A 23,838-nucleotide genomic window follows, 5' to 3' on the forward strand; every position below is an offset into this window, starting at 1 on the left:
AACCGTTGACCCTGTCTGTTGAGCCTTGCTTGCTGCAAGTTGTATGTACCACTGACTACAGATGGTGCTAACGAACCAGGCTAGCCCTAGCCTGGCTCCCCACCTAGCACTTAGTCACTGGAGCCAGCACTGCAATCCACGTCGTCAAATGTTGCGAAGCTTATCCCTGATCGATCAGCCTACCCCTGCTGCGCGCTCCCCACTTTGACGTACGTACAGTACGGTGTGTTTCCATCAAGGAGAGGTGTGGGCTTGGTGGGTTGGCCAAGCCGGTTCTTTACTTACGAAGTAGGACATCGCCCTTGGTATCAGGTCCCTGACATCTTACATCTTGCAGCCAACGGTAGTCTTCTTGCCTTCACCACCGTCGGAACGATCAGATCGATTTCCACACTTACGAGACTTAATTCCTGCGATCCATCACCGTAATTTTCGCTCAAGCCAAGCAATTCAAACCGCCTTACAGTCCTGACCTTAGCATCCTCATGTTGCCGCTCCGCGTCTGCGATACCAATAATCACAACCAAGCAAGACTCCCTTTACCCTAGTGCAGAACTGCTTTACCTGCAGAAGTGCTTGCGATCTCGCGCAAATTGCATACGAACAAACGTCCTACACGAAGTATATCCACCCGAGCCGCGACACGAAATACGCCAGCGACCAGCGCCTCCATCGGCTGCCCTTCGCCATAGCCAAGATTGCAGCCTGTAGCTGCGCAGCTCGTGCTTCGAGTACGCCTCGGGCAGTAATTGCCAGCCAGGTTCTCCTTGACGAGCACAGGTCTCTGGCATCCGCATAACAACACGGTCAATATGCTGTCAAACGAGGCTTCTATACGTCCTTCCACGCCTGTCGTTGATCAAGATGGCACCCGCGGCTGGATCATGTGTATAGTGAGCGGTATTGGTAAGGTTTTGTTCCTCCTCTCGCCCCATGATGGACCACACACTTGATTGAAAGATAGAATCAAAATGCTGACACTTGGATTTTATGCACAGCTTGCATTTCGGGGGCCTCTTTTATCTGTGTCGATATATTTGTGCGTCGCTTTACAAGGAGCAAATCTTTTAGAATCGAGGACAGTAATGCCTTCCTCGCTTCATCACTAAGCCTGAGCTTTGGCGTCATGGTAAGTTAGATTGACTTTCGTCGGGTTTGGGGGTTCGCACTCTCAGAAATTCGCTGACATCAACTAACTTGGCTGTGAAAAGATCTACTCGGCCTTGGCAAATATGCTTCCAGAGGCGAAAAAGGAGTTCCTCTTGTCCGAATATGGAGAAATGCCTGCGGGGCTTCTCATGATGACCTTCTTCGTCGTGGGCTTCATGGGCATACAAGTCATTTCCAGGCTTATGCACCGGTTGATGCCGTCACACGTTGTGGATTGTGACCACACTCACGGCCATGGTTTGGTGAATGACCAACCTGATCAAGGAATCCCCTCGGGGCCCCATTCCAGGCACGTTTCTCGGAGCGTTTCCAAGGCCAGGTCTGCCATTTCACCCCAGAGAACTGCCATAACACAGCACAACGGTGCCGCAACCGAATCAACACCTCTCCTGCCTTCAGAGGTTCCCAAACCACATGCTGTCGACGGCGATTCTCACCATGAGGGAGATGAGAGCACTGTGCCACATGTGCATTCTCACGGTCAAGTGCACAATCTGAGGCCTCAAGCGGGCTCTAGCTCTCTGGCGACCAGACGGCCATCGATGCTTCAGGTCAAAGATCGCGTTTTGTCATTTGTCAAAGATACAAAGGCCAATTGTGACGAGCTTGGCCCTTGCTTCGGCTACACTGATCCTTGTGGCCAGGAGTGTTTCAAGCACCTGAGTGCCCGCACTTCACTCTCACGTGCAACAACTCGCATTTCAGGTCCGGTCTACACCGAGGTACCTGAGGAAGCCATCGATGGCAGCTTCCGAACTCCTGCGTACCGCGTCAGCCGGGCACAGTCGCGCGAATTTTCGTACGCTCCGTCGGAGGTGGACGACCACCACAACCATCACAGCCACAGCCACGAGCACAACCACAGTCACAGTCACAGTCACATCAATCATTCGCATGGTCAAGAAGATGCCGAAGATGACGACGACCATACCCACGACACCCTTGCAGATGATGATCTCGAGGCTCAACACCACCATCATGTGCCAACAAACGCATTTATGTCGATTGGTCTGCAGACGGTAATTGCCATTGCCCTGCACAAGTTTCCCGAGGGCTTCATCACCTATGCCACCAACATGGCAAGCCCGGCCCTGGGCTTCAACGTTTTCATGGCTTTGTTTGTTCACAACATTGCCGAAGGTTTCTCAATGGCCCTGCCTCTATACATGGCATTGGGAAGCAGGCTCAAGGCCATTGCTTGGTCTTCATTACTTGGAGGACTAAGTCAACCGGCTGGCGCGGCTCTTGCATGGCTTTGGTTCAAGGTCGCACGTCGTGCTCACGTTGAGGTTGACCACAAAGCATATGGCGCTATATACGCCATAACCGCCGGCATCATGACGAGTGTCGCCTTGCAACTCTTCGTAGAGAGTCTAAGTCTCAACCATAGTCGAAACCTCAGTATCGCATTTGCGTTCATCGGCATCATACTTCTGGGCTTTAGCAGTTCCATTTACGACTGAGGGGGCTTGGATGGATAGATTATTTGCTTCTTAATCTGGCTTTGACTGGGTTAGATATAAACACAAGAACTTTGACGAGGAAAGTGATTTTTTTTTTTTTTTTTTTTTTTTTTTTTTTTTTCAGGCGTTTAGGTCTTTTACAGGCGTTGTGGTTCGACTCTGGGCTGTTTTGCGACTACCAAATACCGGAGTTAAGGGGCTTTATTTCTTTCTTTCACGCCCTAAATGTCATGATTATTCTACAATTGCGTCTATTTCTATTTTGCAATAGCACCACGCATCCAGTATGTCTGAGAGATCGGCCCAGTGGTTTCCCTCAGTCACAGAATTTTTAGACGTTAGCTTCTTTGGCATTGAAAAAATACCCGTTTTCTGGACCTCAATATTTATTTATGGCACAGCTCAATACGATTCCCAAAGTATGTAACTTGAGACTAAGGATAAAACTAGCCCAGTGAAGGCCGCACGGGGTATGGTGTCACTATCTCGTGAATTCATACGTCATGAGCTAAGAATTATACCTTGCAGCTAGCCACGGTTGTAACACCAATAAGGGACAAAGAAAATAGCAAAATATCTCATGTTGTCGTCTCACAGGTAGACCGAAATCATACCTCAGCTGAGGAAAAGACTAGGATCAACCAGAGCCTCTAAACTATGATCAATATCACCGGAGCTTGCGTCAAGAATATTTACCGGCTCAGACCCGTGGCAGTCGAATATTGCGTCAACCTCTGCATCTCCACTCGTTGGCTGGGCTGAAGTATGGTAATCAACCATACAGTTCCAATCGTTCCACTGTGTGTCAGAAGCAGATATTTCCTGGGAATGATCCTGACTCAGGTGGAACGCGACAGCATGAGCATCGAGCTCTTCTGACGTTGCAAATTCTTGTGGACAGGCTGGGAACTCGCATGTAAACTGAGAGCGCAAGTCCGGTCCAGACTGACAGGTATTTAAAAACGCTTCAGGTTGAGGAATGAGCTGCTCAGCAGAGGCGTACATGTTGAAGAGACCGGCCGACTTAATGGGGCTCTCATGGTTGAGGCGCACGGTTCTTGGGGGCTTTTGCATCCCCAGGTGCGCCACACGCACGTGGTCTTCAAGCTTCTTCTTGCTAGCAAACCCATTGCCACAACCCTCTCGAACCCGATCCCATGATGCTAAATCGGAAACCTCCGAAAGGTCAAAATCCCCACAGACAAAGCGGTAGCCCTCATGGACCATCCTGATATGCACATTGAGATTCGCCTTCCGTGTGAACTTCTTGTCACAGTTCTCCCACGTGCACGGAACGGTTTTGCGGTCCGAGGTTGTGGATCCGGAGTGATGCATTTCGATATGTCGCTCCAGCTCCCACTGGCTGGCACACCTGGTTTCGCAAAACATGCAATCGACGTGGCATGTACGCATATGTGCGTTCAGTAAGCCCATAGTCGTGAAACCAGTCCGCCTTCCAGCGTCTCCGTCCTCCTTGCCGCATTCCTCGCACCAGAAGCGCAGCTCGCCATGCTCCCGCTGCACATGCTTTCGTAGCGCGCTTGCCGTGTCGAAGCCGGCGTCGCAGTTATCATGAGCGCAAACGAATGCAGATTGACCCAGGTGGTCAGCGCGCACATGTCGTTGAAGTGTCTGGTGCTTGCGGAAGACCTTGTCGCAGCCATCATAGCCCGTGCAGCGAAAGCGGCCTTCGCCCGAATGCACGACGGCGTGACGGCGGAGGCGGGTTCCGGTCAGGAAAGTCTTGCCACAGCCCGGCTCGGGACATAAGTACTGCCTCTCGGTGGAATGTGACCCCTTGATATGTTGCTGCAGGTGCTTTTCGTCAAAGTAAGCTTTGTCACAGCCATCGTGCGGACATCTAAGCGCCCGGTCGCCAGTGTGAGTTCGTAGATGGGCGGCCAGGCGAGCAGGTCTATTGAAAGTCTTGTCACAGCCTGAAAATGTACACTTGATTGTCTTCAGCATGGATGGGAAGACCTTTCGGGTGGTCGATGTCGAGGGTGGTGGTGCCACAGACTGGCCATGTGTTGGCTTGATTGTTACTATTGTCGAGGCGGGCGTGGAGTTCCCGTTGAAGCTACCGTCTAAGCCATCGTCGAAGTTGGTGCTCGAAGCTATTGATGACTGTTCATCAAGCTCAAATCCGTATACAACAGTCTCATCTTGAATGGAAATATGTTAGTTTAGGACAAAGCCAAAGCTAGGCTCCATGATTGAGTAATTGCTTGCATCTTTTGGTGAAGAAAAAAATAAAATAAAACAAGACTGACCTGCTGTGGCGTCGGCATCAATGGCCAGACGCTTGGACGGCAAATATACCTCCTCCCGCTCTCGCTTTCTCTTCGTGATCATGCTCGATATATGGAGGAAATGCTAATAATAAAGCACCTCCTCACAAAGCGGTGCTGGCGAGCGGCCGATTGTTGGCGAACATTCGAAAATCATCCCATGCCGCCGCCAAAAACCAAAACTTTGTGCGGAGCAAAACGCTTATCACTTATCGCACGAACAATTACACGGCAAGGTACCTTACCAACCAAGAACTTGCTGACGGTACCAAGTCGGGGGTTACGCTGGGATCCACTTGTATGAGGGGCCGGCCCGCCGGTGAACTGTTTTGAAAACTCATCCAATCGGGGGGAGGGGTAGCTTCTTAAGAAAGGCACTTAGACTAAAAGTGCTTGTTCACGAAATGGAGCCCCGACGCGACGGCTCGTGATTTGGCCCCAAAAATTTTCTGGATCAACAGACTGACATTCTTTTGCGCCTTGGAAACCCAAATACAACCCACCCAACCCATTCGCTTCCCCCAATCGCAACAATTTCGGCCATATACGCCGCGACAGATTCAACTCTTATACTTTTAAATCTCGATCTCTCAACTTCACCTCGGTAAACGCGCAAAAATGTCCGACTTTGGCGGCGATGATGACATGGGAGGTGGTGGCGGGTAAGTTTGCGACAACTTGTCAACTTGCCGCTCCTTTTATATATCCTCGCTGACCTTGAATTCTTCTCCTCCAGCTACCACGAGGAAGCCGCCTTCGATGATGTAGAGCCCGAAGAAATCTTTGACGAGGAAGTCCCACTCGATGACGATGAGGAAAACGAAGACGCCAACGTGGTCGTTTCGGGTGACCCCAACGCGGCCGCCCGCGCCACCGGTCAGAAGTTGTCGCACAAGGACAAGAAAATCCCCAACGACAAACGGACGACGACCCCCTTCATGACAAAGTACGAGAAGGCGCGCATTCTGGGAACGAGAGCATTGCAAATCAGCATGAACGCTCCTGTTTTGGTCGATCTTGAGGGCGAGACGGATCCACTTCAGATTGCCATAAAAGAGCTGGCCGAGAAAAAGATTCCCCTGATAATCCGGCGCTACATGCCCGACGGATAGTAAGTTTGCATGCCATGTGCTTAATTATCACAGATATGGGATTGGTTGCTGATGGGGCTCTTCGCAGCTACGAGGACTGGACGTGCGAGGAGCTACTCCAATGAACTCTCTCTCTTTTTTTTTTAATCTTATTGTGGGGTACGTTTGCAACTGGTGTTACGGTTTTGGGAGAACACGACGATTTCGCGCTGTCGAAGCACCAAAGTAACGTAACGGCCCGTCTTGGTTTGTTAGTTGTTGTTCAAACCGCAACTTTCTGCTCTTGAGTGGCAAACAGGTGGACAAGGTTGAGATTGCATTTAGCGTTGGCGTTTCTGGATTGAGAAGACTCACACTCACACTCACACTCACAATCATACATTCTCTCTCTCTTTATACATCTCTTTCTGAAGGTTTATCTACACTGGCGGATCATCGAAAACAATGCTTATTTCATCTTACCTTGGTTTCATCTATTTTGACTGTTACCCTCGACTAAGCTAATGCCTGTGTCTCACGATTAGTCAGAAAGGCTCACGGTTAACGTAATAGCGAACGTCAAGCTAGTTGTTCTTGTGAAAAAACCAGTTGTCGAAACACCTGCCATCCTCATAATCTATGTCAAATGACGCCCAGATGGGAGCATGTCCTAAGTATAAACTACAGATATGTTTTTCTAACTTGCCTCCTACGCTTTTTATACGAGAATCTGCGCGTAGGAAGAAAACCCCGTTAATAAAAAAAATCAAGCCCTTATGCACCTGGTTGTGTGTGTTCCCGAAACATATGAGGGGATCTAGACGAAGCCAATGACCCAGACGCAGCCAAGAAACGCCAAAGACTCATGTACAAGAAACAGCTAAGAATGATGCATGTAATCCCCGGGGAGTAATAATAACAGCGAACAAGGAAGAAGAAAGACAATCACATAAGCAGATCGAACACGCTGGGCGAGCCATATGCCGATAACAACAAATGAGTATAAATTTAGTGCCAATGTCTTCTCATGTGAGTGATCCCGCCGGCAAGCCTGACTTGAGAAATCGAATTGAAAGAGACAAGAGAAAGAGTCAAAGAGAGAGTGTTTCAAGACTCATCCTCGGTGTCAGTGTTCGTATCGCTTGTATCGTCTGCTTCTTCTTCTGTTCCACTCTCATCGTCTGATTCATCTTCCTCGACGACCTGCTTCTTCTTTCGTGGTGGCGGTGCGCCACCCTTAGCGGCATGCATGATGCCCGCGATGGAATCTGAAAGACATGTGTATTAGTACTCGTTTGAGTCTAGGTGAAATCCCCAAGAAAACAGACCCGAGGACTTACCTTCGTCCGGCTCGCTGATCTCCTCCTCATCTGTCATTTCGGCTGCCCTGCTCGCCTCATCGACAACTAGGGTGACTTCCATCTTAGTGTCGAACCCAACATAGCTGTCACACACCACGTGCATAACGAATGTGTAGTGGCCAGCTTGCGGAGGCGCTTGGAACTGGGCCTTGAGCGTTTGCATCTCGTATGTCGGGGTCTTGCCGTCCTCTTTAAAGATTGGCTTGTCAAACTGCGCAAACGTAAACGGCGGCACGGCCATCTTGCCTTGCTTCGAGTCTGTGAGGAAGACATTCCAGCGTGGAGAATGGTCGCGTGCAAAGTACGGTGCATAAGCCAGAGGTGGGACAACGGGTGTCTCGTCATCGGCTCCATATACAGGCTTCCCACGTTCGTCTTTACCAACTTGCTTCTTTTTGCGCCCAAGAATAGCGTCCAAGTCATCCTCGGCCGGATCCACATCCTCCAAGTCTGTCTCAACAATCTCGGGGACGTTTTCACTTCCAGGGGGCACAAATCGGCCCTTGACCACAAGTGTGACCAGAGACGATGGGATGATGTACTTCTCACCGGTGACCTTGAAATAAGCCTTGGCAACACGGAGGAAAGGTAGCTGCTTCGCGACATCGACGGCTTCTTTGTACTGGGCTTCAGAGAGTAGACCATCACCGATAGCTTGGCTTCGGCGCTGGGAGTCAGGCTGATCCATGAATCGCTGCAATGACATGCGTACCCTAGAGTCTCCCTCGATGGCCTTGGCGAGAGACGGGGTGAAGTGGGGCAGTTGAAGAAGCGGGGATGCCTTGGGCGGAATCGCCTGGATGAGGATTTGGCTGGCGTAGTATGAGGCCAAGATAGGACCGGTGTTGCCATACGCCAAGGCAATGGCCGTGAAAGACTTTGTGAGGGAGTGGGCGATTGGAGCGACCTCAAACTTGGCCTTCGTGAGCTCGGCGTCGTCAAGCTCGATGCGTCCCAGGTATGCCCAAAGCAAGTCTAGAACCTTTCGTCGCACACCGTTTTCGAGGTCCTCGAGCTTTTCCTTTTCCTTGAGGGACATGCCCGCAGCGAATTGCGAGGTTTCACCAGCTGCCAGTATCCTGGATTCAATCTTGGACAGTCCAGAGTCGGCCTTGTTTCCCCTGAAGACATCCTCAAACTCCTTGCCAGTGCTTAGTGCAGAGATGACACCGCCTTCGTCGATGTCATCCTCGTACTCCCTAAACAGGCGGTTTGCGCTCTCCATCAGCGGGCCTTCCTTGGAGCGCTTCTGGGTGCCATACCACCACGAGCCGACCCAGTAAGGCAGTAAAACCCCAAAGAGCATGAAGTAGACAAGAACGACATATTTTCCATTTCCGTCTGACACAATCACCTTGGGAAGGGCAATGTTGATGCTGAAGCCTTGCTTGCCATCGGGGTGACCAAACTGGATGTAGTTGTTTCTGACGTCCTCGTCCGTCAACGCTTGGTAAGCCTTGGAGATCTCGACGTATCGCTCGTTCAACAACTCGATAGTCTCGTTCTTGGCGGGGTCGGGCTTGACCTTGTCAGGGTGCAGGCGTCGCGACAGTTCCTTGTAGGTTTTCTTGATGACCTTTTCGGATGCAGTTTCGGAAAGACCCAGAATGTCATAGGGGTTCCAGAGCTTGTTCACCGGGGCTTCGGTGACGCTGATCAGGTAAAGCATGTAGCCCATGACGGCCCATCCGCCCAGAACAAAGAGTGTTAGGCCTAGCGTGCGATTCTTTCGTTTTTCTGCCGACTTTTGCGCCTGCACCAAGTCACCATGCTTGGGCTTGTACTCGGTCTTGATCCGCGGGAATTTGGCTGCGGGGTCCCTCGATCGGTTTACGAGGGCATATGTAAGGGGAAGAGTGACAATTGTTGTCAGCGTAAAGACGAAGAAGGGCCAAAGGTGGCCCGTCTCGTCGTATGAGTAGTCGCTACTCATTGTGACCGAAGAGCGCGAAAGACGAGAGTGATTAGTTTCAAGGCCTTATTAGGCCCGGGAGGCGGATGTGGAAAAAATTGTGTGTTCTAATTGCTCTCTGTTCTGGTTGCGCGCAGGCTGTCGTGACGTGCGTGTCGTAACTCAAATGATGGTAGAGAGCTTGTCCACGCTGCTCGTCGTGCAAGCAACAATGATGTATTACCTATGGCGGCCAGCTCGAATGCCCAAGGTCTCGACTGAATTTACAAAGAAAAGGAATCAGTGCCAACAAAGAAAAAAAGAAAAAAAAAAGTGAAGAAAATTGTCGTTGCCTCGAAAAGTTGAGTGCGCTTTTGGATATATGTGGCCCCAAGATATTTATCTTACCTGAGGTTAGCGACAGCCAAGGTGGGTAGGTGGTGGTTCTTGCACAATCTGTTCAAAAGGGACCGACTGACTTGGGATCTTGCCAGATTGAATCGTGGCCTCGAAAACTCGGACAGGGGTCTCGGTTGAATTAAGCTGCAGAATGTGGGTCCACACATGCTGGTCTGATACCGTCAAAAGACATTGCGCCAACGTCAAGGCTGGTAGCGGGGAAGTGCCGGTCTCCTTAACCTTGTGCCGCATCAACGTGGTGAATAATAATAAATGCCTACCAAGGTACCTCCCTAGTCATCTTACTCTGCATCATAGGTAAGGTGGTTCTTTTATAACCACAATTTGACGCTTTTCAACTGGGATTCCCATCAGCTCTGTCGTTTCTTTTTTTAACCCCCATAAACTTTCTTTTTTTGCAAAGCTCGCTTTGTTATGGTGGGCGAGTTGCATTGTCTACCACTCGTACCCGACCACATATTTATGTCATATAAATACCTTAATTAGCAATCGTATATTTTGTACCCTCCCAAGGCAAAAGCGTCTGGTCATGTCCACTGTCAAACAATTGCCATTACTGCCGCATATTATGGAATAGCAAGGTACCCACCATACAAGTTTTGGTTGAATAGTTGACGCTTAACCCAATCAAAAACAAAATTACGAAACTCCGAAATATTAGACATTCTATTGAAACAAAGACTACTCTCTGTGGCGCCCGTATGATGCCGACACAACCACACATGATACCCTCACCACGATCATATATCTATTTCTTGTGATACATGCTTGACTCGAAACATCACCGAAGTATAGTAAGAAGTAGCCATGTTTTGATGACTTCGACTGATAGAGGTGACCAGAGCTAATGGCCATCATCCTCTACCCAGTCTCCCCGATTTTGCGTGGCCGGTTTTGCAGCCTTGGTGATAATGTACACAACTCCACAAGCAAAAATTAGAGGAAAACCCAGTGTGGGAGGCAGAAGCACTACCACAGCCGCCAGCCACGGCCAGAACTTGCGCAATTGAGCCAAGGTCGTATCTCGGCCTTTCTCTGTTGTATAACGATCTCGTCTATCACCGTCGTCGGTGTCGTCTCGCTCCTCGTCGTCCGCGGCATACCACTGCGCGCTCTGGGCTGGGTCATTGTCCTGGTAAGATTGTCCCGGATCCCCTTCACTGTAAGGCTTTGACTCGCCGGTGCGGCTGCTTCGGCCGTCGTCATCATCGCCCTTTGGTGACTTGGGTTGTCATGAGAACTGGAAACCCCCGGGGTACCCGCGCTGGCGCGAGCCACCGCCCCCAAAAGAATGGAAGCCGCCACCCCCGCCGAACCCACCCCCGCCACCAAACCCACCTTGGCCGCCCATCATACTAAACAATATTTCTGGGTCGATGCCGCCATGCATGCCATGGCCTCCTCCCCCGAACATGTCCGATGGGTCCTCCAAATCGATGCCGCTGTCGTAGCGTTCACGTTTCCTGTTGCAATGATCAGCATCGACATGAAAGAATCAAGCTTCAAACACCATTGGAGTGGGTTGGTTCTTACTGAGGATCGCTCAAGGTTTCGTAGGCTTCACCAATGTCCTTGAACCGTGCTTCCGCCGCCTCGTCGCCCGGGTTCTTGTCAGGGTGGTGGATGACGGCCAGCCTGCGGTAGGCTTTCTTGATTTCCTTGTCGTCCGCATCCTTGGTAATCCCTAGAATCTTGTAGTAGTCCTTTCTCTTGCTCTTCTTGAGTTCAAGCTCAGCATGCCTAAGCTCTTTAAGAATCGCACGATCACCTTGCTCCGATTCGGCAAGGCTCTTCCACTCTCTGACCGCATCTTCCCACTTTTCAGCCAAACCAAGAGCAGTAGCCTTGGTCTTGCGTGCCTTGGTGTAGCTGGGGTCCAGACTCAGAGCCTTCTCGCAGTCAATAATGGCCTGATCATACTGCTTGAGCTTGTTATATGCAAGCGCTCGATTCTGGAGAATCTTGGAGTTGGTGCCCTTGTTATCCGGGTCAACTTGTAGAGCGGCCGAGTATTTCTCGATGGCTGCTTGCCATTTGCCGGCCTTGTACTCAACGTTACCCTCCTCCTTCATGCGATCAAGCTTCTGAACAACCCTCAGCCATTTGACTGCATCTTTGAAATCGGGATCAAGGCTAACAGCTTTGCGGAAATGCTGGATGGCCTTGTCATTCTCCCCTTGTGCATAAAGGGAACGTCCTCTAAGTACCAAGGCCTCAGGGTCTTGGTTGTTAATTCTCAAGAGAGACATGGCGATATTTTGAGCATCCCCAATTGAGTTGATATCAGCCATTTTGAGAAGTGCCTCGCCTCGCATGAGCTGCCATTTTCTCGGCCTTAGAACACCATATGGCAGATTCTTCTCTGCCAGGTCAAGAGCTCGCAGCACAAAGGATGCATGGCCACTCTTCAGAGCAGACTGGGCCGCCTCAACGTGTTGGAGCATCTCCTTGGCTGGGGCCATGTCCTTCGTGGACGGCGGAGGGCGGATGCGACCAAAAGTCGCAAGGGCCTCATCAGGCTTGCCCAAGCCTGTGTAAATACGGGCCAACCGAAGTAGGGTCTTTGAGTTGTCAGGATCGAGTTCGAGTGATCGTTTGCAATCCTCAAATGCCTCTTCATATTTTCCGGCGGACATGAACGCAGCAGCCCTGTTGCTTCTGTAGATGGCAGAGTTGGGAACCAGGTTCACAGCTACATCGCGGTTATATGGTCAGCAGCTAGCCGCTAGGATTTCCGGCATGTCTCGATGGAGCAGGCTCTTACCCTTGGTGTACTCGCCAATCGCGCGTATGTACTCCTTGTCTTTGAAGAGCTTGTTCCCGGCTGCTTTGTAGCCCTCGGCCTCCTCGGCGGGGGTTGGCCCCGGGGGAGACTTGTGTGGCGGGGGCACCGGAACGTCTGAGTCTGTATTGATCGGCCGAGCACTACCTCCGTTGGCGTCGGCTGGACCGGGTTGATCGGAAGGAGGCTGCGGCGTGGGTGACTGGGCCTTCGGCGAAGCAGGAGTTCCATTCGGGGGCTCCCGGTCGATGTCCATGGATTCGCCGCGGTTCGACATAGCTGAGAGTTCTGAGAGGCGCTTTCGCTCCTCAGGTGGTAGATTCAGAGGGTGCGTGTCTGGATCAATCTTCTTGCGCCTCGAAGATGACCCTTGATCCCTCCCAAAAGAGCGAGACAGGCGAGGGTGCTTCGACTCTCGTGAAAGCGAAGGCAAATTTTCCTGGTCGATCTTGGAGGGGTTGTGGGAATGCAGATGTTTGACGGGAGATTTTGTCGGCGAAGATTTGGTTGGTGAGGATGACTTGTGAGAGGGGCTTTTGATGGGCGAGGAAGGCTCCGAGTGGGAGAAATCGTCTGTGTCCTCACCACTGTCCTGGCGTTGGTTTTTTTTGAGCGACTTCTTGCCAAAAAACTTCATTTGAGTTTGCAAGCCTGGGTAGCTAGGTGAGGTATCTCTGAGTTGCCGCTAAATTTTCTTTATCGGTGCCGGTTGGCAGGATTGGGGGCGGCCCCAAACGGATTACTGACAAGGTCAGGCCGCGTAGCTATGAAAGCTGTGGAGGCCGTTGGGCTTCTGCACGAGCAACGCAAGACAAGAAGGGAGTAAGGAGGGGGGAGAGAAAAAAAAAATTCAAAAAAGAAAGAAAAGAAGCAACGCGAGACTTTTGGGCGACGTGCAGACCAAGCAACAAGACGATGTATCTTTCTCCCCTTGATGCACGCGGGCGATGGGACTTTTCTTTCCTTTTTTTTTCCCCTTCTCAATTCGATGCTGTGCTCCAGTGGACAAGCGCAAAGACTGGGGGCAAGCCGATGTATTGGACCACGCACAAGGCAAAAGGTACCTTAGCTTGTTCACCAAGTAGGTCAATTATGTGACAGACAAAGATCAAGAAGAGAATGAAATTCATAAACAACGCAGAGTTTTGAATTTTGAACAGCTGTGCCTAGAAAAGAGGAAACGAAAAAGAAAGAGAGCAGCCAGAGAGAAATTACGAACAAACTGCAATCGTGGCGGCTGGGAACGCTCGTTGGTTACAATGTAATTACTGTACAGCCTAGCTAGGTACTGCACCTTAATCTTCATCCAGTACCTACACTACCTTGCTACCCTCTGAGGTGCGGTTCAGCCCAAATGGAGAGCTGCGCCAGGCCTGACCAACCTCCACGTAAATTTTTCTTTTTTCTTTTTTTTTTTTCGTTCTTTTTGGTACAAGGAACGCGAGCAGCACCCTGGTAAACAGCGGCGACAGCGGGTAACCTCTGCTAGGTACAGTCCGCCTACTTTACCTCTTGCCGAGTACAATCATATTTTTTGTCTCCACTCCGGTGCCGCTATCCTTTTGCAGTGATCCAGTTGTTTCCCTCACCCATAGCCAATCGTCACAAGTGATGTGCGTTTGTTTATCCGGCCGGAACCAGTAAAATCTCTCAAGACCGCAATGCTACCTCAACCTCTTGCATTTTGGCCACTCCTCACCATGGAAACATGATATCCAGACACAATGATTAAAGGCGGCGTTACCTTTGGGAAATATCCGATCGAGGCTTTTGTAAAGGGAGGTCACGATGCTCGCCCCACGAAAATTCCTTAAGCAGAAGCCTTGACTGAATAATGAATAAATACGCTTGGAACCAAGCCCTTGGTAGGCAGAGGTTTGGGTGCCATGGTAGCGGGTCGATGCCTGGATCTCATTTCAACTGCTACGTAATGCCAGGATGTTAAGGGTTTTGTGCTTGTTGATCTGAACTGAATGTTTGAAGTCACCGTAATAGTTCTCGAACCTTCTGTGGGGACTAGCTGGGTATAATCAACCAGAACCACGTAATGTACCTGAGGCACAGGTCACTATGTACAGCATCTTACCTTAGCTGTAGGTACCCACACCCACACCCACACTCACACTCACACTGACCTGCGCTTGTTTTGAGACTGATTTCATAAATACCTAGTACACACACTAACCGTACCATAATTAGTTGGTTACTCTGCCTACAGAGAGAGTATATACTTTCGGCTCTATTCCTGTCTTCAATTCCATAGACTGCCCACTTAATTGTAGTAACGTAGTAACAGAATTACCAAGGAAAGCCTGCAGCAGATGATCCAGAATGCACTTCGCTAGTTTCGCGCAGTCCCGTTTATTTTTTCATATTTCCACATAAACACACCCAATCAATGGCAGACATACACGCACGATCCGGACACCAGCAACAGACGCAAGCATAAATGGAAACAGTAGTGACAGCAATTAAACCTCCTCCTCCGAGTCGGCAGCCTCGGATTTGCCATTACTACCACCCAGGATGGATTGGACAAATTCCTGGTACTTGAAGACTTCTCCACGCTTTCCCAACCCCCCTAGTTTGCTATTGCCCTTGCTGAAGGCTCGTCTTCCCGTGAAACCGTCCATGACCCGGTCTATTTCATCCTCAGTCAAAGCTCGCTCACCGGGCTCCGGCGCAGTATGCAACAAGGCATCGCGTAGCTCTACGAGATCAACCTGGCCGCTGTCATCGTCATCGAAGGCGGAAAAGGCAGAAAGCAATTCCGCGCTAGGCGACAGGGCGGCAAGCACCGCGGATAGTGAGCTGAGGAACGCCGCGAGCGTGGTGGTCTGCGGTGACGCTGGTGGGAAGAATGGTGATACATCGGAGGGGTTGGCAGGGAGACCTGTTGAGACAAATGCATACAATTTGTCACTTGGTTAGCGAAGGCTCATCTGCAAAAGATTTGCGCCGTACGTCAGACCTACCTAGCTGGTTCAGCATGTCGGCGACATCCTCTCTACCGACGACGCCGTCACTGTCACGGTCGAGTATCTGGAATCCCTCTCTAAGCATCCGCACCTGTGAAGGCGGTAACTGTGACATAGCGTTGTTGCTGCCCACACCCCTTGAGTTTGCGGTCTTGAGGGGTGGTCGTGACGCTGTCGCTGTACTGGCGCTCGTGTCTGGAAGATTGAATTGTGCCTTGGGTGTCCATGTCTCGGCGGTTGCTGGTGTTGACTGATAGGATAGTCTAGAACCAGCAACTGACTGTATTCCAGCAGCGCGTGTAGGGGACCCTAGCGGGGTGGACTGCCTTAGCGGTGAAGGAGAAGCTGGTGATGAGGGTCTTCGGAAGGGCGAGGCGCGTTGTGAGCCGGAGCTGAACGATGAGGGCTTATACCCCGGACCTGCCGAAGCCATTGCTTATGTGTAAAATATTATGCCGGTGATGCGATGGATGTTGTTTTCGTGGCTACGGCCGGCTTGTCGAAGCATACGCTCTATCTGAGATTGTTTTGGAATAAGGTGGCTCAGCGACAAATTACTAGCTTAGTGTGCTGCGATGGTTTTTAAAAGTGATCGCGTCGATAGATGCTCTGTGTTGCAATATGTGCTGGTTAACAACCATTCATTGACGGCTCATAGGAAAGACAGGTTTACCAAAGTTAGGGCGCCAACGAAGGCTACTCCAAATTGACCCCAAGTTGAAAGTAAACATGACGGCATGGCTAACCCGACAACCGTGGCGCGTGCACGGGGCTTTGGGCGGCTCAAACCATGGCGGCTGCGGGGCCCAATTATATGCCGGCAATTCTTGCCATTTCCTGGCCAATTAAATCGCAGTCTACGAAGTACCTAAGGTATGATACCGACGGAGTACTGTACCTACTGTAGTAAGTGGAGGACAAAATTAAATTGACCGCCAACAGGCCAAATCACGACCATTCCTTCAAAACGTTGTCCATTCAATGCGGAGGTACCTACCTCATCCTTTTACCTACTGTAAATATAGATGGTAAGGGAGGTAGAGTCCCATAGCTACGTAGGTAATTTAAGTAAGGTACCTAGGTACCTATGTAATGTTGTTAGTTGGCTATCATATCACTGGTCACGTTTACAGTGTTGCCAAATTGGTGTCAATCCAGGGCATTGCTTGCAGTCAAAACAATGTCAGCCAGAGAGAAAGTCGAGATACCAAGTAAGAACAAGTGTGCACAGTAGTAACCTAACCCAAGTACTGAATATGTTGTTTCACACATGGATCAGAATCTTGGCATTTCCAAGTTCACTGTAAAACTCATTAACCTAAAGACTAAGAGAGTTATATCACTACAATTAATAATTAAAGTCATTGGACGTGGTACCGTACGGAGTACACGCTTCTCACGGATTGAAGCCACATGCAGGAACAGCAGGACCAAGAGGCGGTCTGGGCTGCGATGCGCTACGCCCATTCGTAGGCGGTGGAGAGAGTGCTCGCACCATGCCAGTTTTCTGGTTGTGGAGGGGCAGGGCAGGGTAGGGCACCTAGACAGACGGTTGGTCGAGAAAAAGGTGGGGGATTTTCGGAGCCAGAATCCATTCAAGCCATTCAAGTCGAGCCCGCTCGTTTCATCGCAATGGACCCCTGAAGCGGATGGCCCTGTTGCGGACAACTTCGTAAAAAAAAAAGGTAGCGACCCCTGTTGAAGCCCGAAGCCCCGGTCCCCGTTTCCTTTGAACCCCTTTCCTCCCCCCTCAATCCATTTTTGACGCCCAGATGCGACAATTGAGATACATATACGTATACCGCGTGATTTGATAATGGGGCCCGCCGCTCAAAGCAATTAAGATCAACAACTACAGTAAGTAACTAGGTTTGCTTACCTTGGACCGCCTGCCCTATCTTAACTTTTGCTTTGGTTGTTTAAACAGGTTGTGGAGAGGGTGCCTCCTCGCTGCTACAAGAACTGTCGGTTCGCCATCCTTCCGTGCACTGACCGGCTCAGGCTCCTTCCCGTGCGGCGACGTCGTTTCGAGACAGCTATCACCTCGACTAGACTGGACGCTACCGATTACTTAGCACCCTGCCCCTGCTCTTTTCACCCAAGCATCGCGACGAGCCTCTATCGCATCAAACAGACAACGCGACGGGTTGTTCGACAGTGATTGGCTAGTCGCAAAGGACCGAAGGACGTCAAGTCATACCAACCCATCGCGCAACGAATTGTTGCCAACATTGAAAATCCGAGCCCGAACCATTGATCAAGCCTGGGCGACTCATCACATATACCTACGATACTGGCGGAAGTAGGCACTGATAATCCAAGAGGTGGTCTGGCTCCGCGCAACCCTCCCGTGTACCGATTGTTGCCGATACAACAGACCGTTGCTTGCCCTGTCATCACTGGCCCTGTCCGGATCTAGATCGCTCAGCATCCGCCCCCAACCAGGTCTTCCGTCTGATGCCAGCTTACCAAACGCTCTGATCGTCAAACTCTACAAGAGGCCACACACGCGGTTGTCAGCGCGATTCAAAGCGCCAGCTTCTTCTCTGCCAAGGCATCCCAGGCGTGACTCTTTTCTTGCCTTTCCAGGCCCGTCTGTCCATCCATCTCCGATCTCAGGCTATCTCCTAGTCTAGACTAGTACCTGGAATAAACTTTACCGCCAACGAGAGCTGGGGTTGAAAGCCTTATCACATCGTCACTAACCTCTACGGAACAGAGAAAAGGAACATTGGGATGTCCGTGGTCTTGGTGACCTAAACTTTTTTTTCCTTCTTTTTTCCTGACGGAGTATCTGAGTGGTGCAGTCAGCTCAAGCATCAGGCCCGTGCCACCGTCCGATGGGGAGTGGGAGTTCGTCTTGGCATCGATTTTGACCGCCTTGCTGGATCGACGAATCCCTTGCTACTTGACTGACGTGCTAGCAAGTCAAAAGGTGCAGGCACGCGTACTCGAGGGCTTGCCTCCACAACAGCCAATACTCGAGCCTGTGCTCAAATCAGCCGAGTTCTCGGGTGGGCCAAACGAACAAAGGGCTACTACTATGGCATCAGCCCAGGCTGTTCCTCGGCCAGATCATTTGAACAGGGCTCCCGGCAGTAGTAACGCCAATCTGTTCGTCCAGCTGTACTCGGATGGCAGCAACGGGATAAATACGCAAAACAAGAGAACATCGCTGTCGTCTTTCCCTCCCTCTTCGCGTTCTGGGTCGCAAATGTCCCACGTCTCCCGGCCACCTCAATCACCACAGCCGCCTCCACCCGTCATCATGTCTGAGACAGACCGGACTTCTGATCCCAGCTCCAAGAGCAAGACTTCATCCACCGGCACCGGCGTGTCGTCGCAACACTCGTCTCTGTCCGCGACCCGGCGATATAATCCCGATGCACACCCACCCAGAAAGCTGCGCTCTCAGTACCCTCGAGGCGCAACGGAAAACCATGTCGAGTACATTCTTGTCGCATCTTTCGACATTGATCGCGGGTCTGTAATGGATCAGCAGTATCCCGTTGCTATCACTGGAGACGAAAACATGCTGGCTGAGCTCATGCTGCCTGACGGCGCTCACATGCGGCATGAGGATTGGACAATATTTTTTCTTCACAAGGACCAATCTGAGGAGGAGGAGGACCAGGAGCGGCAGGCCAAGGATGCACGCAAGAGGAGGAGACAGTTCAGAAGGGACAAAGCGCTAGGTCTAGCGGGAGGCCGGTATGAGGGAGATGCCGAAGATGACATGGAGATCGAGGACGATGAGTACGGCTGGGATGACGACTCTACCGATAGCGAGGCAGATGGTGTAGAAGGTCCTCCGTTGATTTACGTGCTTAACTTGGTCAACACAAAGCTGGATAAGACGGTCAAACGAGGATCCATCGTGAAGGCAATGGCAATATGCACGAGGCATCCCTTTCTACACATCTACAAGGTGAGCCTGGACGATGTTGAATTGTCTGTGATCTGCGCTGTGCGCTGTAACAGATTCAACCGCCTGTCCTTTCGCAAGTTTGGTGTGCGTTTTCCTCTCTTTGCTGTCCGGTTAACTAACTCATGCTCGACAACATAGCCACTCCTTTTACTTGCTTTAGATGAGTATTTCAAGGCCCCTGTGCCGGAGACTCTAGCAATGCTTTACGATGCGGTGAATGCAATGGATTTGTCTCTCATGCCAAAACTCAGTTTCCTCGAAAGGCACCTTCTCCAAGCCAGCGAGAACAAGGATCTATTTATGGAGAAGTTCGAGCAAATGATACAGATGAGGATGGCTGAGGACCGCGGAGAAGACGTTCCTGACCAGATCTTTGACGCAAGCAGGAGCCCTGCGAAGAGATCTGGAATCTCCAGAGCAGGGACCAAGGCCCATTTTGAGGGACAGTCAACATACTCGGTACCGAGAGATACTCATGAGTTTGAGAGCAAGGTTATCTACAAGGGAATCCCAATTCCCATAAAAGTGCCTGTAGCCGTCATGCCAGAGACAGTCGGCGACTTTTCGCTCATCAAGCTCATCCAAACATTCTCAGAGCCGCACCTTAAATCTCCACAACCGTTCACATTACACGCGCACCTTACGACCAACGGGTCAAACACGCATCCGATCATCGTGCTCATCAATGCCTTACTGACGCAGAAGCGGGTCATTTTCCTCGGCCACAACATGCCGTCTGGCGAGGTGGCTGAGGCAGTCTTGGCCTCGTGCGCGCTGGTCTCGGGTGGTCTTCTCAGAGGTTTCACACGCTTCGCGTTTCCCTATACGGATCTGACAAAAATTGATGATCTCCTCAATGTCCCCGGCTTCATTGCCGGCGTCACAAATCCGACATTCGAGTTGCATCCGGAATGGTGGGATCTTTTGTGTGACCTGCAGACAGGTCGAATGAAGATCAGCAGCCGAATCGAGGACGCAGCCCCGACAGAAGGCCTGTTATACTTCAAACAGCAAAATCCGGCATACGCGAATTTGGTGACGAGCGGCCCCTCGAACAGCACAACTGCTGATTTGACGGGCGATAATGCGTTCATGGTCGACATACTCCGAAGCATAGCGGCCCGGGCCGGAGAGCGGGTGGTGAGGGCAAAGTGGCGTGACTGGGTGGTCAAGTTCACCAGGATAGCGGCCGCGTTTGAGGAGAGTGTGTATGGCGCCAGCGCACTCTACATCGGGGGCGACGAGCCAGAAGGAGCGGTAGTTCCCGTGGGTGGGCATGGATACGTTTGGGCGGATGACAATGCAAAGATGAGGGAGCTTGCAGGCAACGTGACCAGGATAGAGGGCTGGAGAAACACACGGAGCTACTACAGCTTCATCCAGGTGAGCATCCGCCCTTTCACACCGTCGATTCTTTTTTTTTTTTTTTTTTTTTTTGGACAAACGACCAAGCTTTTGTGTATACTGACCATGTCTCCAGGATATTGCCCAACATTACTCTATCAAGCCCCTCAAAGGTTTAGATCTGCACCACATGCACGACCGTCTGCGAACGCAACGGCTGACTCCAGCTCAGAGTCGTGAAATTTACGCAGCGTTTGCGCGGCACGTACACTCGTACGACGAGATTTGCTTGTTGCTCACGGTAGCGCCCGAGTCGCATGCTGGGCTTTTTTACATTGCCCTCGGGTTATTTCACAAAGACCGCGATGTCCGTTTGCGCACGGCGGATCTGCTGGAGAGGATTAGCGAGCACGAGGCTGGGCAGCACTGGTGGAAGGCGCTCACGCGATTTGAGAAGCTAGCATTTGCGCGTATACGGCGCGAAGCCGAGCTCGATATGCGCGCGAAGCTCGAGAAGGAGGGTCTGAGTCCGGTTGAGAAGAGGATTAGTTGACGAACTGATAATTAATGGTGAGTTGCGAATGTATATGTTGGGGAGGACACCCTGCCTCGGCCAACATTGCAGTGCCGCCTTTACAGACCAAGATCTCGCTCGAGGTTCGCCATGGTTACAACAGGCATAGTCGGAGGTACATGGCTGGGACGTAGGAACTTGCTGGTCTGGCATCACTGCCACTTACAAGAACCAATTTTGATCACAGAGTGATCCATGGACCGGGCTGGGAGGAACAACAAGTCCATCCCCCACCTGACTTTGTCTCTTTTATGACGTTATGATATTTGACGGAAGGCTACCTAGGATACCGATGAGGACGGGGAACTCGGCCTTTACTACACAAACACAACATGGTGATACCCTCGTTTCGCAATACAATTTTTCTTGAATACATTTATTCGTTGGCATAAAAAAAAAGAAGAAAAAAGAAAAAAACATACGGCCTAGGCTAGGGAACTAGGCCGATGTTATGTAACCTCTAATATCAACTGCGAATGAGGCATATAATTCCATATTTGCACGCGAACTGCCTCCTTCAATGATCAATGAGTACTGGATTCCCTAATAAGCCTAGACGTCTAGATACTTGGCTGCGTGCGCAACATGGTCGTCGCTGAAAGCTGTAGTGTTTTGAAGGCTGGTCAGACGGAGATCTCCTGGTTGATTAAGACGGGGAGAGCTAGTTTAGTCAACTTACAGGCCATGAAGAAATACGAATGGTCGTAGTCCTATATTGGTAAACCGAGTAACGTCGTCAGTATGGTCAACATGCATATATTAAAGAGTGCTGGACCACGCGCGTGGAATCAGCCCTCTTCTTTTTGAAGCGCTCACCTCCTGATATCGCAAGGTCAAACCCTTCAAGCCGGCATCCTTGACGGCCTTTTCAAAGTTCTCAGGCAGCAACTGGCCCTGCTTGTAAAAGTTGTCTCCGGTGCCCACGTCGACCAGCATCTTGAGGTCCACATCCTTGCTCCAGCCCTTGACCAGCTCCGTGGAATCGTGCTTCTTCCACTCCTCCTTGTCGTCGCCCAGGTAACCTCCAAACGCCTTCTCGCCCCATGGGCACTTGCTCGGGTTTGCAACGGGCGCAAAGGCTGAGACGCTGCGGTACATGGCCGGGTACTTGAGGTACAGGGACAGGGCGCCGTGGCCGCCCATGCTGTGGCCCGTGATGCTCATGCCCTTGGCCTTGTCCAGCTTGTCGGCGAAACCCTCGTAGAGCAGCTTGGGGAGCTCCTCGGTGATGTACGTCTCCATGCGGTAGTTGCTCTTCCACGGATCCTGCTTCGCGTCCACGTAGAAGCTAGCCGCCGACCCAAAGTCCCAGCTGTCATCCTCACCTGGCAGGTTCAGCCCGCGCGGCGAGGTGTCAGGGTAGGCGATGGCGATGCCGTGCTTTGAGGCGCCGTGCTGGAAGAAGCCCTTCTCTGTGCAGTTCTCGGGCGAGCACGTCAAGCCCGACAGGTAAAAGAGAAGCGGAACCTTTTGTTTGTTGGCCTGGGGCGGCAGGTAAAGGTTCACTGCCATTTCGGTGCCTGTGACGGAGGACTGGTGCGAGAGCTTGAGCAGTCGCCCGCCGAATGATGCAATCGTCGCCTTGGTTGTGAAGGCCATCTTGAGGTGAATATAACTTTACTTCGTTAACAAAAAACAAAAAAAAAAACAAAAAAAAAATAGACAAAACGTGCTACTGGTTGGAGTAGACAAATGTTTGATCAAAGAAAATGGTTATTGTTAGGAGAAGAATTATCTGTCTCGTATCTATCGGGATAGAGGGACCGAAGACTACGCTTTTCAGAGTTCTGGGGCATGCAATGGAGCCGGCCGACGGAAAACAATAAATAGATCTCCACTCCTCTACACTCCCAACTCGAATCATCATCAATAAACATCACACAAAATAACAACAACCCTGACCATACTACTATGGTATACACGGACTTGTCTCGGGATGAGCTTAAAGTGCCGAGCAGAGACCAATGCGACAACGAACGACAGTTGGCAGCTCAAACCTGCCCCTTCCTCCGAACTCGGGGTCTTGCAAACCTTATCACGGGCCCCAGAGTTGTTCAAAATGCCGCCATTAACAACCCCTCATCTCCTCCAGATTGACACATCACTTACCTTACACTCAGCCGAATAACTCTCGCTCGCATCTCAGTCTTGGGCCCGCTATGTATATCTATCGATTGGCTAACTACCCCGCCAATCTTTGTTTAGAACCGGTATACATACAATACAGGTCCTTGGTAGGATGTCATTGAGTACCTTAGGTACCTACATTGCTACCTAGGTACTTTACGAGTAAGCTGCCCCAAGGAGAGGGGCTCACAATGACGACATGCCTCCACATAGCAGCATATGCAGGGATCGTGTTTAAAACCCAGAGAACCTCTTGATGAGTCGGCATATCTTGTCCTCTAACATTGACCACATGTACCACAACATAGCTGCATAGCTGGACGGCCACCAATTACAAACAAGTAGCTCAGAAAAATGCCCTGTCAACCCACCAAATAGATCCAGTCGTTCCGGAAGGGCAAATCGCCCCTGATTCCCTCGCATTCCTTCGTTGACTGTG

The 23,838-nt window shown here is 50.9% G+C and overlaps 8 protein-coding genes across 8 annotated transcripts; 3 read left to right on the top strand and 5 right to left on the bottom strand.

Annotated features, from left to right (window-relative positions):
- The first annotated feature begins 349 nt into the window (after positions 1-349).
- PgNI_09390 (uncharacterized protein) lies at positions 350-2,781 on the top strand. The gene is made up of 3 exons (XM_031129374.1): positions 350-906; positions 999-1,129; positions 1,212-2,781. Exons 1-3 carry the CDS (start codon positions 813-815, stop codon positions 2,631-2,633), a joined length of 1,647 nt encoding a protein of 548 aa, XP_030977528.1. The 5' UTR covers positions 350-812; the 3' UTR covers positions 2,634-2,781.
- Positions 2,782-3,248: 467 nt separating this feature from the next.
- PgNI_09391 (uncharacterized protein) lies at positions 3,249-5,079 on the bottom strand (the record flags this gene model as incomplete). Its single annotated transcript, XM_031129375.1, has 2 exons — positions 4,907-5,079; positions 3,249-4,798 (listed from the first exon to the last, which is right to left on the bottom strand). The coding sequence occupies exons 1-2, from the start codon at positions 4,986-4,988 to the stop codon at positions 3,249-3,251; spliced, it is 1,632 nt and encodes a 543-aa protein (XP_030977529.1). The 5' UTR covers positions 4,989-5,079.
- A 243-nt stretch (positions 5,080-5,322) lies between these two features.
- PgNI_09392 (uncharacterized protein) lies at positions 5,323-6,735 on the top strand. Its single transcript, XM_031129376.1, has 3 exons — positions 5,323-5,586; positions 5,661-6,035; positions 6,104-6,735. Exons 1-3 carry the CDS (start codon positions 5,543-5,545, stop codon positions 6,138-6,140), a joined length of 456 nt encoding a protein of 151 aa, XP_030977530.1. The 5' UTR covers positions 5,323-5,542; the 3' UTR covers positions 6,141-6,735.
- PgNI_09393 (uncharacterized protein) lies at positions 6,727-9,696 on the bottom strand. The gene is made up of 2 exons (XM_031129377.1): positions 7,335-9,696; positions 6,727-7,262 (listed from the first exon to the last, which is right to left on the bottom strand). Exons 1-2 carry the CDS (start codon positions 9,286-9,288, stop codon positions 7,102-7,104), a joined length of 2,115 nt encoding a protein of 704 aa, XP_030977531.1. The 5' UTR covers positions 9,289-9,696; the 3' UTR covers positions 6,727-7,101.
- An 814-nt stretch (positions 9,697-10,510) lies between these two features.
- On the bottom strand, positions 10,511-13,686 carry PgNI_09394 (uncharacterized protein; the record flags this gene model as incomplete). The annotated part of the gene is made up of 4 exons (XM_031129378.1): positions 12,431-13,686; positions 11,200-12,358; positions 10,926-11,129; positions 10,511-10,853 (listed from the first exon to the last, which is right to left on the bottom strand). The coding sequence occupies exons 1-4, from the start codon at positions 13,083-13,085 to the stop codon at positions 10,511-10,513; spliced, it is 2,361 nt and encodes a 786-aa protein (XP_030977524.1). The 5' UTR covers positions 13,086-13,686.
- Positions 13,687-14,752: 1,066 nt separating this feature from the next.
- On the bottom strand, positions 14,753-15,902 carry PgNI_09395 (uncharacterized protein). The gene is made up of 2 exons (XM_031129379.1): positions 15,424-15,902; positions 14,753-15,341 (listed from the first exon to the last, which is right to left on the bottom strand). The coding sequence occupies exons 1-2, from the start codon at positions 15,857-15,859 to the stop codon at positions 14,920-14,922; spliced, it is 858 nt and encodes a 285-aa protein (XP_030977525.1). The 5' UTR covers positions 15,860-15,902; the 3' UTR covers positions 14,753-14,919.
- Positions 15,903-17,067: 1,165 nt separating this feature from the next.
- PgNI_09396 (uncharacterized protein) lies at positions 17,068-21,721 on the top strand. The gene is made up of 4 exons (XM_031129380.1): positions 17,068-17,283; positions 17,354-19,354; positions 19,493-20,737; positions 20,835-21,721. Exons 2-4 carry the CDS (start codon positions 18,470-18,472, stop codon positions 21,249-21,251), a joined length of 2,547 nt encoding a protein of 848 aa, XP_030977526.1. The 5' UTR covers positions 17,068-17,283; positions 17,354-18,469; the 3' UTR covers positions 21,252-21,721.
- On the bottom strand, positions 21,612-22,871 carry PgNI_09397 (uncharacterized protein; the record flags this gene model as incomplete). Its single annotated transcript, XM_031129381.1, has 3 exons — positions 21,612-21,874; positions 21,952-21,982; positions 22,089-22,871. 3 exons carry the CDS (start codon positions 22,869-22,871, stop codon positions 21,825-21,827), a joined length of 864 nt encoding a protein of 287 aa, XP_030977527.1. The 3' UTR covers positions 21,612-21,824.
- Between the last annotated feature and the right edge of the window lie 967 nt (positions 22,872-23,838).

The sequence above is a fragment of the Pyricularia grisea genome (genome assembly GCF_004355905.1).
Source record: "Pyricularia grisea strain NI907 chromosome Unknown Pyricularia_grisea_NI907_Scaffold_7, whole genome shotgun sequence".
Classification (NCBI taxonomy): Eukaryota; Fungi; Ascomycota; class Sordariomycetes; order Magnaporthales; family Pyriculariaceae; genus Pyricularia; species Pyricularia grisea.

Bases quoted from the DNA above. Each gene is read 5' to 3' on its own strand.
- PgNI_09390 (XM_031129374.1), top strand. From the start codon at position 813: ATGCTGTCAAACGAGGCTTCTATACGTCCTTCCACGCCTGTCGTTGAT. The intron at 907-998 runs GTAAGGTTTTGT...TTTTATGCACAG, and splicing joins GTGTATAGTGAGCGGTATTG to CTTGCATTTCGGGGGCCTCT. The intron at 1,130-1,211 runs GTAAGTTAGATT...GGCTGTGAAAAG, and splicing joins GCCTGAGCTTTGGCGTCATG to ATCTACTCGGCCTTGGCAAA.
- PgNI_09392 (XM_031129376.1), top strand. From the start codon at position 5,543: ATGTCCGACTTTGGCGGCGATGATGACATGGGAGGTGGTGGCGG. The intron at 5,587-5,660 runs GTAAGTTTGCGA...CTTCTCCTCCAG, and splicing joins GACATGGGAGGTGGTGGCGG to CTACCACGAGGAAGCCGCCT. The intron at 6,036-6,103 runs GTAAGTTTGCAT...GGCTCTTCGCAG, and splicing joins CGCTACATGCCCGACGGATA to CTACGAGGACTGGACGTGCG.
- PgNI_09393 (XM_031129377.1), bottom strand. From the start codon at position 9,288: ATGAGTAGCGACTACTCATACGACGAGACGGGCCACCTTTGGCCCTTC. The intron at 7,263-7,334 runs GTAAGTCCTCGG...CATGTCTTTCAG, and splicing joins GATCAGCGAGCCGGACGAAG to ATTCCATCGCGGGCATCATG.
- PgNI_09395 (XM_031129379.1), bottom strand. From the start codon at position 15,859: ATGGCTTCGGCAGGTCCGGGGTATAAGCCCTCATCGTTCAGCTCCGGC. The intron at 15,342-15,423 runs GTAGGTCTGACG...TTGTCTCAACAG, and splicing joins CGACATGCTGAACCAGCTAG to GTCTCCCTGCCAACCCCTCC.
- PgNI_09396 (XM_031129380.1), top strand. From the start codon at position 18,470: ATGGCATCAGCCCAGGCTGTTCCTCGGCCAGATCATTTGAACAGGGCT. The intron at 19,355-19,492 runs GTGAGCCTGGAC...TCGACAACATAG, and splicing joins CCTTTCTACACATCTACAAG to CCACTCCTTTTACTTGCTTT. The intron at 20,738-20,834 runs GTGAGCATCCGC...CCATGTCTCCAG, and splicing joins GCTACTACAGCTTCATCCAG to GATATTGCCCAACATTACTC.